Here is a 15,544-nt window from a genome sequence, read left to right as displayed (position 1 = left end):
GCTGGGTATGGAGAGACAGAGAAAAAAGAGTGGGAGAGAGAGAGAGAGAGAGAGAGAGAGAGAGAGAATGTGACGTCTGCTCAGCAGAACTCACATTCTGTGTGTGGGTGGCGAGCTGGTGTTCATCCAAACCCCTCCAACCCCGTCGCAGAGGTTCTGAGGAGCAACTCGCCGTTCTTTCTGAAGCAGCGGGTGCTTTTTCACGCTGAGCAGTTCACACTCAACAGGTTGCATAAGGAGGTGAAGATACTGATACAGAAGGTGTGTGGGTCTTTGGAGATGATCCTAGCCACAGACAGAAATCTGCTTCATTTATGAAAAGCCAGCGAGGAGCCTCATGTGAGAGTCTCAGGTAGGGCTCTTAGGCAGTCTAATGAACTCTTATCATTCAGATATAGTGGGTGTTTTTATTGTGGTGTATTTGTGGCTGACTCATTATGACATAATTAATTATTTGTTTGTTTGTTTGTTTAACAGGTGAAATTTTTATTTGAGAATTTAGAGCCCCCTCCATATAAAAGGTGGAATTTTGTCCTTTTAGATGCATGATTATCAATCAGACAGTCTCTATTAGCCACTCATTCACACACCCATGCATGCTACCAACACACTGGCACATGCGTCACCATGCATATACACACGTATACACACATATACACACATATACACACATAAACACCCAGGCATGCCAAAGCAGCTAAGCATAGATCCATCCCACAGTTATCCACGATCAATTCCCTTATTTTGCCAAAGACTGACTGTGCTCTGCACTGGCACATGTATAGCACTGAGGTGGAGGGTTACGGGTCAGGGGGCCTCGGCAATGCAACTGGATCCAACTGTTCTCCTTGGTTTTCCCCAGCCTTTTGATAACGCCATCAAAATCATATAATCAGCATCATAACTGGCATCGGTTACAAAGCGCCGCCCATCGGCACCGCTGGAACAAGGTCAGAGCTCACCTCTGTTATCCTCGTTATAGGCTGAAAGAGCTGCAGCCACACCTGTGGAATCTCAATGAGACGCGCAAGGACGAGGCGCTCCGTGCAGCCACACGTGACCGGGCGCAGTGGCAGCTAACGCCCAGTAGGGGGCCCTCTATCTTCGTCTGCAGCATTTGGCCCCCTCAGACATCCACATCGCTACGAGCAACAGTCTGCTTTCTATTTCAAGAGGTGCTGCAATGGCTGTGTGACAAGAGTAGATGCGAACGCTCTCCTGGCCCAGCATGTAAAGCAATTACCAGCAGCTCTTTTGTACTCTGCCTGGCCAGCCTTACCAAATCCCCTATTCCAGTGTTCACTCTCTCTCTCTCTCTCTCTTGCCGTCTCCCTCCCTCTATGTCTCTTTCTCTGGCTTTTTTTTCCTTTTGCTCTTTTTTCTCCTTCTTTCGCTGCTCTCCTCCTGTAAACCCCCCCCCCCCCCCCCCCCCCCGTCTTTGCGTTCCTGCCCTTCCTCGTCCTAGCTCTGCGCTTGCTTCATCCTATCGTGGATCTTCAGGGCGAGCCACTGTAAACACAGGGTCATCTGCGTGGTCAGCTGCCTGCTCAGTGGACTCTCTCTCTCTCACGACACACACACACACACACACACACGCACGCACGCATGCACGCGCTCAACTCACACTGGCACTTTGCACACGGGTCCTTCTCGTCCTCCAGCTGTTCTGGGGTCTGGCTGCGGACGCTGGTGGCTCTGCGGATGCCACCATCTTCACGCAGCCGGGCCGCCTCCTCCTTGGCGTAGGCTCCCAGCTCCTGGGTGTAGCGTCCATACATCTAAAGCCGACAGGTGGTGGACACGTTAATACATACGAGCGCCGTGGGGGGCGGGGCATCGGGCTTACATCCAACAGTTTAGTGCATGTTACAGGCAGAGCGGAGCAGGTGGCGTGGTAATGATATGCCATCAACATCTAAGGTGAATGGCGGAGGTCTGACAACCCCGTCAGTCTTTCAGGTGATCTGTTGAGAGGATATGATCTGGTTCAGGATCTGCATGAAATAGAGAGAAACTAAATGGATGTGATCTCGTCCAGGAGCAGTATGAAATAGATATGAGATGGATTTGATTGTACACAGCAAAGGTTTGGATTTCTTTTTCATATACATTTATTGTTTCAGTTTGCTCCATGGAGAAAAGCTGGTCTAGTTTACAACAGAGAAACCAAAACCAAAATAAATCCAACAGAAATTTTTTTTAAATAGAACAAATCAAAATGTAGTAGGCTCTTCCAGGAGACCATTCATCCAAATAGCTCTTAGAACTCAGTCCGGTGTTAGAAATGCTGCCATTCTGAAGGTAAGGAGGAATCATCAAATGATGCTTTCATGTCCTTGCAAAATCATGAAAAAAAATGTATCTAATAAACCTACAGTAGGTACTAAACATGCTATACAGTGATGCAGTTTCTGTTTAAAGCCTTGAAAGTGTAAAATAATCATTTCCTTTATTACAAACATTATAACTAATGGCCACTTTATAAGGTAAATTTGTCTTATCAGCGCATATTGTGTAGAACTATAGACTGAAGCCATCTGTTGGCATAGCCGCCCTCTAACCCATTTATCAGTGGCCATTCTCTGACCACAAAACCACCGCCGACCACATATGATTCCCAGCACAGCATTAACAGTGATATTATTGTAGTGGCTCAGTAGTGGATGGTGGGCTGATTCAAGCCTATTAGGCACAGCAGTGTGTTACTGCCGGGTGGAGAGTGACCTGCCAGCCAAATATCTGGTGGTAATCGCACACCTTGCATCAATAACCGAGCACTAATGAAGGGCGGGCTAACACATTAATTAGGAACGGTAGCAGAGGAGCTATATGTTCTATCTGTACACCTACAAGATGTAATTACAATGCAGGTGTTATCTAACAGAGAGTGCATTTTCTCATAGACAGCCCTCACTGTGATAGTTAGGAAGTCATTTGTAATAGAACAACGCACTAAAGGATACACAATCCAGCTATTTTAGTGTGGCAGAATCACCTTACCAAGATGTACTGTCACAAAAATTTTATCTAAATGTTTAACACACCTCCTCTGTGTGTGTTAAAAGACATCTTGTCTCCAGATCGGATGCTCAAGTATTTTTAACACGAGACACACTCAATAGTCTCCAGACTATCATTGTCAGAACGTTTTAAGACCCAGAGAACAGAATATATTTAGGCTATCCCTCAACCACCATGGGTTTGAGGTCACACAAGGATTTCTGAATGAATCCAAAGACTTAGAAATATAAAAGGGACAGAGAGAAACTATTTCAGTCTTATTCACACAGAAAGGACCCAAACATGTTTAAACTAAACTTATTAATATACAAGGTAAACAGTTCAGGCCCAATTACAGATCCTGGTAATAACAATTCCAAAAAAATACTACACCACCATATGACCAGCAGTAAGTTACTAATATAAACAATTAGAGCCAATCTGTGCAAAAGCAGGTTGTGATCAGTCATGTCAAATTAATGTGTCACCTCCACACAAAGTACAGCACATTGTTGATTTTCCTCAAGTATCACGGATAACATAAAGGCAGACGCCATGTCTGGGCTGAAATTAGCAAATCATCTCCATCTCCTGAGTGAAAGTGCTGGGGCAGAATCAGGTTCCTCTGAGTGTACGGGCATAAAACGAGCACATAAACCAAGTCCAGACTAACACTGGTGCACTGACACGCTTTATGAAGAACTGTCTGAACTCAAATAGCCAAACAGCTCTTAGTGTCCACATACTGGGTACCATATTAGATTCAACTTTTGAAAGAGCATGGAAGACTTTTACATTTTTGTTATATCCACATTTAACCAGAATGCATACACGAGTGACTAGATCATCCACTATGTTCAATGAAAGAAATTTAACCAAGGAATCAAAATCTTGGACATAGAGAAAGGTCAGACTCCCTGGCATGGTTTCTGTCAGTAGGATGGCTATTATGATGATGCAATCTATCAAGAGGCAGGTCTACAAGACAAAGTGAGAATTAAACACGTCAAATTACCTCCTTATCACTAGAGAGGCAAGGATCCACAGAATGTCCACAGAAAATCCCAGACACAGTCCAGATGGAAGCAATACCCAACATTCTGCTTCCAGCATTTTACTTGATCTTTCACCACTGCTTTGAAGAGGTACATCTGTAGAAATGTATTTATCCTGGTGTGAAACAAGGGTTAGTCTTAGGGCCAACCCTGAACATCCTGCTCGGCATATGTATAACATCTCATAAAAAAATAAATGAGATGTTGAATGCACATGTTGAAAACCAAGCAAAAATCTGTAAAATGCTCTCATGTGCTATTGTCCTACACATCTGATAAGTTTGATTATTTGTTCTCCATTAAGGCTGCTATACACATTGATCTATATATTTGCTGTCTTTCACATCTGAAGTCTTTTTATGCTGCAAGGTGTGAGTTGAACAGATGTACAGCGATCAAAACTCACCAAAAAGACCTTTAAAGAGTTCTCAAAGACAATTAAGAACACAAACAGAAATTCACCAAGCAATGCATCAGCACCTTTTTTATATAATTGCCAACCCATATACAATCACGCAGCACAGATTAAATCTATAATGGTACGGAAATTAAGAAGTGTCGAAATGGCTCAGTGGTAACACTGGCAGCTTGAAGATTGCAGGTTTAAATCCCAGTACCACAGGGACATTGGTGTCAATATTTCTGCCCTACACTATATGACTGCTCGATGCTTCCTATGTGCTCCAATGCAAAGCGCTTGACCCAGGGTCTCTCCAAGGGCAGTGTGCTACTGTAGGGAGCTGTAAATACATGTAATATGTTCTGCTTGGGAGAATCAGCTAAACGATTTAGTGAGGTGTTTTAAAAACTTAAGAACCCCTGGCTAGACCCCTGGATTTAGGAACCCATGGATGAACCCTGGGCTTTAAACATGACAGAGTACATATTTGCAATATAACAATCAACACTTTATTAGGAATGCATTCTTAGTAGAGGTGCACGATACATATCGGTGGCTGATATATTATTTGCCAATATAGACAATGATAAAGATAAGTATTTATTTAATCATTAGCGGTTGGTTACTGGAATTTCAGATGAAATTCCAATCATTTTCAGTTTAATTTATGCCCCGTTTCTATATTACTACAGTTCTAAGGAAAGCTTAGCAACCATAGGATTTCTTATACTTGCACGTTCACGGCTGAAATGACACAATGACACTTATCATTTGAGAGAGTTTAGAAAACAAAATGTAATGACACTGATATTGTTCCCCTTTGTATTATGAGCAGTGTATGTTTTACAATAACTGTGGAGATAGCTCTGTTAAATCCATTCAAAAGCGTTTTTTAGAGTTTATTAATTACACCTACAGCACCCACCTGTCCAACTGCTCAATAATGCAATTGTCGAATTAGCCAATCACAACAACAACAGCAGCAACTCAATGCATTTAGGCATGTATACATGGCCAAGGTGATCTGCTGCAGTTCAAGTCAGAGGAGAATGGACAGCCTGGTTCGAGCTGATAGAACAGCAACAGTAACTCAAATTACCAGTCGTTTCAACAGAGACATGCAGAAGAGCATCTCTGAACGCACAACACGTCGAACATTTAGGCGGATGGGCTACAGCAGCAGAAGACCACACTGGGTGCCATTCCTGTCAGTTAAGAACAGGAAACTGAGGCTACAACTCGCAAAAACATTGTCTGGTCTGATGAGTCGCGATTTCTGCTGTGACATTCGGATGGTATGGTCAGAATTTGGCATTAACAACATGAAAGCATGGATCCATCCTGCCTTGTATCAATGGTTCAGGCTGGTGGTGGTGATGCAGTGATGTGGGGGATATATTTCCCTGGCCCATTAGTACCAACTGAGCATCGTGTCAACACCACAGCCTACCTGAGTATTGTTGCTGACCATGTCCATCCCTTTATGACCACAATGTATAACACACCAAGTGTGAATCATCTCAGAGTGGTTTCTTGAACACAGCAATGAGTTCACTGTACTCGAATGGCCTCCACAGTCACCAGATCTCAATCCAGTAGAGCACCTTTGGGATGTGGTGCAACAGGAGATTCACATCATGGATGTGCAGCCAACAAATCCGGCCAATGGTGTCGAGGCATTAAGGCAGTTCTGAAGGCTAACTTTACCTAATAATGTTGCTGGTGAGTGTAGATGAGTTTGAACTTGCTTTAAAATGCATAAAGGTAAAATGGGTTATTAATATCCGTATCAATAACAACAGGGTTGCTGATTATCAGTAATTGTATCAGCCCAGGAAATTTAATAATGGGACATCTCTAAACCTCAAGTAGTACTAATTACTTACATATTAGTTTGTTAAAAAGTAGTTACTTAGTAGTGAAGTAGAATTAATAGTTACATTATTATGTTTCATGATAAAACATGATGCAAAATGATTTAATATAACAATCAAATGTGAATGAATTTGTCAAATCACACAAAAGTCATATTCAGCCTGCATTAAAGGTGTACTCTCATCAGTTTGACTATGGCACATCATGCCAAGGTGTTTAGATTTTAGTCTTTTAGGTTTTTCAAAAATTTACAAAATCTTTTCTTCTGACCACTTTTTCTAATCACTTCTTGGTGTGACACTGATACATAATCAGGTATTGTTAATGTGCACTTTGAGTCCTGTTCGTTGCACTTACAAAAGCACAACAGATCATTTTTATCTGGGTTCATACTGCTGCATGAACATTTTAATAGTGGCACAATCCTACATTATACAGTGACTTACCAATACTGTCACTGGATGCTTGTGCCAATTAGAAATTAATGTGTTCCTGCCTGATTAAACCGTGTCTGCATGTATAAACTAGGAACCGAAAAGAGAGGGAGATACATTCTCAAGCATTAGATCAAATAGCAGAAAAGGAATATATCAGAAATCTGAAATCTCCCAACACCTCTTGTTTCTACCTTGTGGTGGATTTAATGTGGCTGCAATGTGACCCATAAAATAAAAAAAGCATGTCCCCCCCGTCCCCATCCTTTATTATTTTTTTGTTAGAACATTTACATATACAGGGGCCTGTTTAACCAGCAACTGGGAGTCTGACATTATCACCATTGATGTTTATATTGGTCCACGACAGAGCTTATGGATGTCCAATTCAGATGTAAGAATTGCTCTTTACACTTGAGGACCCACTCACAGCACCATCCCAACCACATATTTCCTAATCGTAGGAGAAACTGGTATGTGCTGGTTAATGAGTCTACTAGAATCTTGTTTCTTTGCTAGAGTTCATCAAAGTGCTCTCATTTCATTGGAGTGCACAAATAGTGGGTGACTCGAGCGGAATAGGCAGTGCACTAGTCGGCCGTGTCTGCCCCCTCTCTACCTCTCTGCCTCTCTGCCTCGCTCTTTCTATCCCTCGCTTCCAGTCAGGCTGCTCTCACGGTGACCAGGTGCCCCTGGCACTGGAGATGAAAACACGGGGCTATTGGCATGTCTGCCATGTTGCTTCACACTCCCTCCCTCCATCCCTCCCTCCCTCCCTCTCTCTCTCCATCTCCTCTTCTCACTGGCCCACACTATCTGATTCTCCTGCTCGTCATCTCTCTCTCCCACTGCACATTGCTCTCCATATTTCCATCTCACTCATCCTCTCTCTCCCTCTGTCTTTCCTTCCTCTCTTCCTCCATGCTCTGTAAATACACAGCACTCTGATCCGCCGGCAGCACATTGAGATGTGCATCACGATTCCAGCAGACTCTCTCTCTCCCTCCCTCTGCCTCTCTCTCCCCATCGCTCCCTCTCTCGTTCTTTCTCTTTGCCCGCATGAGCAGGTGCAGCTCATGGGGGAAAGCAAAGCAGCCCAACTTGGACTGATATGCACAGCCTTCCTCCACCTCATTCACCTCCTCCTCCTCCTCCTCCTCCTCCTCCTCCTCTCTAACTGTCCCATGTCACCCAACCTCTACCCACGATCCCCATTCACCCAAAACTCGCGTGTCTTTATACAACAGCCCCCACCACCAACACATTTCAATTCAGTTCATCCAACTCCCTGACTGAAATGGCACTCCCGTACCGTTTACTGTGCTGGCACCAAATTCCTCTTGGACAGCTTGACAAATTAGTCTGGCACTATTAACCCTCCACGTGCTTACTAACAGAGACATTTAACCTCGGCAACACAGATGGTGCCACTGCGGCCAATCATATCACACTTCCAAAAACACAACATGCTGGTCAGTTCCATTCCAGACAACGAGGTCCTTTCACCACTTAAATCAGTGGTCCAACCTGAGTCGAGTCGCTTGAGATTCTCCTTGCCAAGGAAGACGAGGATGGTGTCAAATGTTTGACCGACGCGTTTGCTCTTATCAGACTTGTGTTCTGTGCAGCCAGCTCTACACCATACACCGAAATCGATACAGGGGTCTCTCCAAGTATTCCCCTTCAGCACTCTGGTGGTCAAACATGGCTGACTTGCCGATATCAGAAAGAGCCCTACAGACCCACCGCCGGGGAGGCACGATCGCGATTCGACCAGCATACCGGTCAACGCAGATGCATTTCCCCTACCTTATTATAGCCCCTGATAGCCTCTTCTGCAGTCCCAGTCTGTCTCATGCACTACCCTGTTGCTACGAACCCATAGAAAATGAGAGAACGGTCCCTCGGGTGCTCTTCTGTCAAAAGTACGTGCAAGTAAATGATACCCTTGATACCCTTGCCTAGACTGTCAGAGCCGACTGCGGTGTGGCCGCGATGGCCATCGCGGTCAGCTCTCCAAGGTTTGGAGTGTAAATGGAGCCTTTTACCGCCTTTGGCATGACAGGGTGGGAGGGGCGTGGGGGCACATCTGGTGTGGTCTCTGGGGCGTGAGGCAGGTGCAGTGCCTGTGATGCGGGTCAAACAGACTGTGATCGCCCAATTCCCCAGCAACAGTCGGTAATACGGTAAACATGCTAATAACATCACAAGTATGAAAAAACAATGAGGTGAGGCTTGACTCTTTTTTTGTGGTGCACCCAGCTGTTATAAAGCTTTTTGCAGTTATTACAGTCCAAATATACATTCAATCACACTGATGTTTTCTACACTACAGGAAGGCTCAGAGGGTTTTTTTCTTAGAAGCTAGAAGCATTAAATAGTTCAATTTAATGTTTTCAAAACTTTCAAGGTAGTTTAAGTCCTGAGCTTTAACATCTAATTTTACTTAAATTCCACCTCTTGGTTCCTTAATATGCTGATGTCTCTGCTTCCTTATAAACATGTGGGACGACATGTAAGGCCGCAGCAGGTTTTTGGCAATCTCACCATGTCAGTCCTGCATCAGTAAATTTAATAGAAAGAAAAGCTGCAGAATGTATTGGATTAGCATTTGGGAGAGCTAGAGGCAAACACGAAAACAACCCCTGTCAGCAGACAGAGACCCGTCCTCTTTCTACCAAGCACATCTCTTGCCTTCCAAGAAAAATAAAGAACCAACAAACATGCAAACCCCATTACACTAATGACCGTGCTCCAATTTCCAGCGCGGGGTGTGAGGATTATCCCGCATGAGGCCAAGGTAAAGAGTATTAAGGAAATCTATAACATCCTGAGCCAAGGTGGAAAGAAGTCAGAGTGCTGTGAAATGTTGCTGTAAAGCCAGTGTCCAATCTTACCCACAAAGGGGCAGAGAGATTGTGGGTTTTCATTTTATCCAAGGGGGAGAGCTCCTGATACTAACTAATCAACTGCATGGAGACTGAGAATAATTGATTAAACCAGTGGATATCAGCTGCGCTTCTGTTTGGTCAGAATAAAAAAAACACTTTGTAGAAGAGACGGGACACCCCTGAGATGGGCTTCCTGATGTTGCCACTAAAATCTGAAGCAGAATTAAATGGCTGAGATCATAAGGGCTAACACACTCGGCCCTCTGCGACTGCACACCACTCGCTCTGAAAAGCGCCACCGATGCGAAACTCAGAGGACATCTTGAACTGCTGCTAATAAGAGTCTTCTGTATGGTATCCACTTAGGTGCCACTGGGTGAGATATTGGTCACGTTTGCATGAAGAGTTACATGATATGAAAGCATTATAATGCAGTTAAAGCAGCAACTGATACTACGGTATTATCAGTTGTATCATACATGTTAAATCCAGTTGAATTTCTTAGTTAATCTGTAAAACACTGTTGAATAACGTTGAAATTTGTGAATCATCCAACAGAACTCTCAAGATCATACCTCCTCTTGAAAAGAGCACAAAAGGTCCTAACACTACTACAATAAACTAAAAACTAAACCACTGGTGTGAAAAGCAAGAGAGCAATTTCAGAGATATAGTTCATAGGCAATAGCAACATAACCATCCAAAGAAAATCCAGTCTAAATACTTCCTGGTTTTACTCAGGTTAAGGCCTTCTGGAGCCTGCATGAGGTGGCTGACTCTGGAGAAGAGACACCACTTCTGCAGGTCTATGAGTCTTTGCTCTCTACCACAGCCAGAGAAACTTCTCTCCTGCTGCCGTAGAGGATGCAAAGACACGTCTCTATCCAGTCTCAGCCATCTCCCACAGGTTGGACGCGTACGCTCTCTGCAAGGTGAAATCTCAGTCACCTGAACTTGATGCACTGGGCTCTAAAACCCAGAGTTATCAGACACTCCGCAATGGCGTCCCCCCACCCCCAACGTCCTGCAATCTCCTGCAATCCACTTGCCTTTCACCTGTGAATGCTGCACCTTGATTTTCAAGCCTAAGCTTCTCTCCCCCTTAATACCGCAAATATCAAATCCCCCATCCCATGACTCACACAGGTATTCAGGCATCTTCTTCCATTTGCAGGAGCTTGAGGTACACCTGTCCCCTAGTACAACTAGCCTCAACCCTCACACCTGTCTCCTTAACACCTGCTGTATAGGCCTGCCTCGCAGAGCCAATTGAACCATCCACTGATCACTGAGCGATAATGAAGCCTCCCCATTGGCTGACACATACCCCCATGGTGCAGTGCAGTTATGTGCCTTTAAGCTCCATTGTCGCTTACCTGGTTTGGATTTATGGAAACACAGCTTGCCCAAACTCTCTTAAAGACAGAACAGGGTTCCTCCCCATCTCTTCCTATACACAGCAAAGCTGTGCTGTCACAGGAAAGTGTAACTGTGCTAACACAGTTAAAGGCAGCATAAGGTGAATAACTGTCTGCTCAAAAAGGAAATGGGGTCAAAACACAGCTCAGCTTGTGTTTACGGAAACAGCGACACAGGACTAAAGTAAACCCACTCAAATCATCACAGAGGCCTATTTAGAGGCTTCATCACTGCACTGCCACACCCATTTGAAAATGCTGTGATTTATTTTAGTCTAATACAGTTGGTTACTCGATAGATGTGTCAGGGAAATCAATTATTGCTTAGGGTCTTTTTGACTCTGTTGTGAGATTACTCACCGAACACTTGTAGGCGGATTCGGGTTTTTAAGATGGTGAGTCAAAAGAGGGCAGGCTCTGGGAAACAGGCCTGGAGGAACATTTGCCATTATGATTCATGGCCCAAAAAGCAAGATGAGCATGCTTCTGCAGTCAATGAGAAGCAAAGAAGCAAATGAGATGAGACCACGCATTGGAAATAACTCCATTTGCACTTTATTCCCTTCAGTAGCCTTGTGACTGGCCGTGTGAAGAGCAGGGTTGGGCCGATGTATTATGCTAACCCCCACAGATCAATAAGAGCTTCCCTTCATGAAGGTGCAGTCAGACAGTGACGCAACAGTGTCAGTGCTGGTCCAGCCACCATTTTGTGTAGCATTGTATTGATAAGGAAAGAACGCTTATAGAAATGGCCCAGTGTTGCTCACTGCACTAACTCAGTGTGACACATGTTGTTACCTGGACTGTCACACCGGGCCCAGGGTGGCCTGTAGGGAAATAGCCTGGAGTCATAACACGAATGAACAGTCCTAACCTGTGTCCACTTCATGCCTACCTCAAACACATCGGTTGACATTGTGAGGCCTCACTGATGGTTGATAAGAAGGATGAAAGAAGGATGTGAGAAAACAGCCTGGGAAATAGGTAAACAGAGAAGAAGAGAGAGATTTAAGTTCCACATGGTGTTGCATTTCCATTGTTTCCCATATTCCCTCTTCTCTCGTTTTTCTGTATACAGAGATGTGCCCGAGATGTGCTCAAGGGTGCCGCTGTCAATCGTGATCTGACAGAAGTGGAGGAAACTGGTGCAAGAGTCAATTAATATTCACAGAGGATCCACATTTAGGCCACAAGTGAAGCCACGAGAGGAGGGGCTGTTGGGGGAAGAAGGGAGGATGAACGACATCATGTGGCCCGATACCTTCAGCGCTGAGATTCAAATCACTCAGCTACAACCGAGAACATTTTAGAGACGTAACACTTTTGTTCCCTCGTTCTCTCCGATGAACAAATGCTGTTTGTGCGAGCCAGATACGAATTTAACTGTCAGGGAGTTTTAAAAACCCTTATCTTACGACTCTAAAAACAGACTGTCGGGGAACTGAAACAACTTTTAATCTCCTTAATACCTGTCAATCAGGCAATTTGGACGCATTAAATTAACGAGCCTATTTGCCAGGTATCCCTTGTGGGCTGTTTTATCTGTCACGTTGTAGACAACTATCTTCTTTTGTTGTGTCCACGCCAGCTCTCCAAAAACGAGACGCACACAATTTAACCATGATGACAACATGTGAATGTAAACTGAAAAGGAGAACAGCCACTCTGCTTGGCATATTTTCAAACAACCCGTCGGGGTGTGACACGACGCGACGGAGAAGAATCGCAGCTGTCGGCCGCGGTCGCTGCCGCACTCACCAAAGTTTGCTGGTACTGAAGCACGCGTTCCTCGGCTCTGCCTCGCGCCATCTGTAGCCTCCTTTGACGATGATTAAATATTAATAGAAACTACTGTGTCCTCTGAAAGCCCGAGATCGGTCCAATTTAACTGGAATGCGTATGACCGGCGTTAACAGAGTTAAGCCGTGTAACAGGTCCTTCGATACGGAAAACCCGCGCGGTCTGTGCAGCTGTCGAACTTCCTCCTCCGCATCTTCAGCCGGTAGAGGTGGATGTTAAGCTGAGAGGAGTTGAGTCGTTGACTTTGCATCGTGTGGGAGGAGATACTAATGCTTAATATGCGTGCCATAATTGTATCAATCCAAAAAAAAAAAGAAAAGAAATCAATATGTTTATTTTTTTATATCTCTGCCATCACTCGAAAAGCCGATTATGACTCACTGCCCGAGAGCTTCATCCGTGAGTAGCGTAGTCGAGGGTTACTTGGTTTATTTGAGGGAAATTTACTTCGGGGCCATAGCTGCAACACAGCAGCGAAATTCATGACATCATGAGCACCGGTCCATCCAGGATGTTTCTAACACCGTAGCATTAGGCTTTGTTACCCCCCCCCCCCCCTTTTTTTGCAGACGGTTGTTTCAATTGTACACCAACCAGCCTGCAGTCCATCTTCTTCTTTATTCCTATTAAAAATAATGGCTTGGTGCAGCAGTAACATTCAATATGGAAAAGATGGTCTTCCATTTGGATGGACTCAATTCTGCTCTTCAGGGTTTGCAAGGGCTCTTGTGTTATGGGAGGAGGGTCTTTTTATCCGGATCAGCAGAATCAGTGGGGGGGTGCTGTTCAAAGAGACACCCCATGGGGTGAGGAAAAGAGGCAAACAGAGCAAAGACACTACACTTCCCTTGAAAATGTTTCTTTCTTGGCAAGCATATCATGCGTACTATCATAGAGGTAGGTGAGTGAGAGACAGATAGATAGATAGATAGAGAGAGAGGGGGGGGGGGAGGGACTGAATTGAGAACAAAGCTAGACACAATTCTATTTTCTCTCATTACTTCAGGCTGATCTTTATTGCTTGCATAGATGGAGAGGAAACTAAGCCACTTGTCTGTGATACAGAGTGTCATAAGTCGCTGGGAGGAAATGCCATCAGGGCCACAGTAGACCACTTGTCATCTTCCTCATTAATAATATATATACTGCTTGTAGTAAATACTAAATTTAGGCTTGGGGCTGGGCTTAATTTCCAATTCAGTCACAGCCTACAGACAGGATCAGCTCAGGGGGTTCATGACATGAAAGCCAGAATTCCCTGGAGACATGGGGAGAGGAGGAACCAGTGGGTTGTCAGACAGATTTCTCAGCAGAGATTGAGCTCCCCGATAGGCTGCTGTGGCCCCAGAGCCTCTGGGACAGCAGGGCCTACACACACTGCAGGGGACTGAGCGCTAAGCCACGAACTCCCACAGTTTGCCTGCAAATGCTGCAGTGTTTACACGTCCAGACACGCGCTCAGCCCGGGAACACGTGCGCGTGCCCACTCCACCGCCGCTGAGCTCTGGATCTCAGCTTGCAGATTAAGTCTGTGTGTAGGTGAGGCCAGAACAGATGGGATTCTTTACCAGTAAGATGCCTATGACAGGCCTAGCTCGAGAACGCACAAACACAGACACCAGACACCTCGTTTGTTGGTTTTTTTGGAGGGGGGGGGGGGGGGGGGGGTTCAGTTAAAATAGGACATAGTGTGGAATATAAACCCATATTGTTGTTGCTCTCATCTTACCTTCCATTAAGGATGGATAGTGTGTGAGAAAAAGTGGTATGGAACGATGGAGCATTACCCACAGTGCTTTGCAAACAGCCCTATAGCATCAGAATTGGGCGCTCTGAAGCCCAGAGCACTAACACACTGACCCAATTCGCCAAATCTCCAACAGAACTTTTTCTTATGTTCTTTTAATAAGTCGTGTGTCCCTCTGAACGAGTTTAGACACATTTCTTCTTTACTGACTACTTATTTACGGCTCACCCTTCTGGTGATGGAGTGTAAAGCATCAGTACCCAATTACGCTAAGAAATATTGCAGTGCCTTGCACGTGGAGAAGTCACACTGCAGTCACTTCAGAAGCAGATATCGCATAGGTCTGAAAAACTAAAACAGTAAAACATAGCTGTCGACATTTCAACATTCGGCTCCATGACAGAGCTGCGGATTGTTTTAAACTAAGGAGGTCAAAATAAAGCAAAATACTGTTTAGTATAGATGGGACAGAACAAACGTGAAAACGTGGAATCGTTGAAGTTACCGTCCTAATTTTCCTGTGAATAAATTATTAGCGCCCAACTGCGAGCATATGGTCAACAACCCTTGTAAAAATGGTGGAACTGTGTACTACATGGTGTTGATTTTCAAACCATTCAGATACATAAGGATTATATACTTCTACATTACTCTTTTAAAATAAATGTTGGAAACAAACAAACAAAAAACTTGAGGATATCTTCTGGAGACTATATGATGGTCAGTATGCGCAAAGTTTTCTTTGGAGATAGATGGGCTTTATTCTTGCAGAGTCCAACAAAACCACATAACCTATTTGTTGGTGTCAACGGGTAAACATGGCAAAAGAATTCTGCGTCGGATTAGCCGGTGCAAACGGCGTTATGTCCTTGAGCTCCACAGATGATCAAGTCGTTAAAATGTCCTTCAGAATCATTATAAAGA

General features: G+C 44.5%; 1 protein-coding gene across 7 annotated transcripts in view; it reads right to left on the bottom strand.

The window, feature by feature from the left end:
* clcn2a (chloride channel, voltage-sensitive 2a) overlaps positions 1-15,544 on the bottom strand; it is a 35,712-nt gene that overhangs the window by 19,572 nt on the left and 596 nt on the right. For 4 of the 7 annotated variants that reach the window (XM_076981582.1, XM_076981583.1, XM_076981581.1 and 1 more), the window contains exons 1-2: positions 12,832-13,070; positions 1,625-1,778 (exon numbers count right to left, since the gene is read on the bottom strand). In XM_076981582.1, coding sequence (XP_076837697.1) covers positions 1,625-1,778; positions 12,832-12,882 — 205 coding nt within the window. In that variant the 5' untranslated portion in view covers positions 12,883-13,070. Of the gene's footprint in view, positions 1-1,624; positions 1,779-11,968; positions 12,144-12,831; positions 13,071-15,544 lie in introns of those variants that run through there. The other 3 variants (XM_076981588.1, XM_076981585.1, XM_076981586.1) reach the window with 3 other exon arrangements.

This window comes from Brachyhypopomus gauderio, chromosome 19, assembly GCF_052324685.1.
Source record: "Brachyhypopomus gauderio isolate BG-103 chromosome 19, BGAUD_0.2, whole genome shotgun sequence".
NCBI lineage: Eukaryota > Metazoa > Chordata > Actinopteri > Gymnotiformes > Hypopomidae > Brachyhypopomus > Brachyhypopomus gauderio.
The sequence above is the reverse complement of the archived record's forward strand: the minus strand, read 5'-3'. Positions and strand labels throughout refer to the sequence as shown.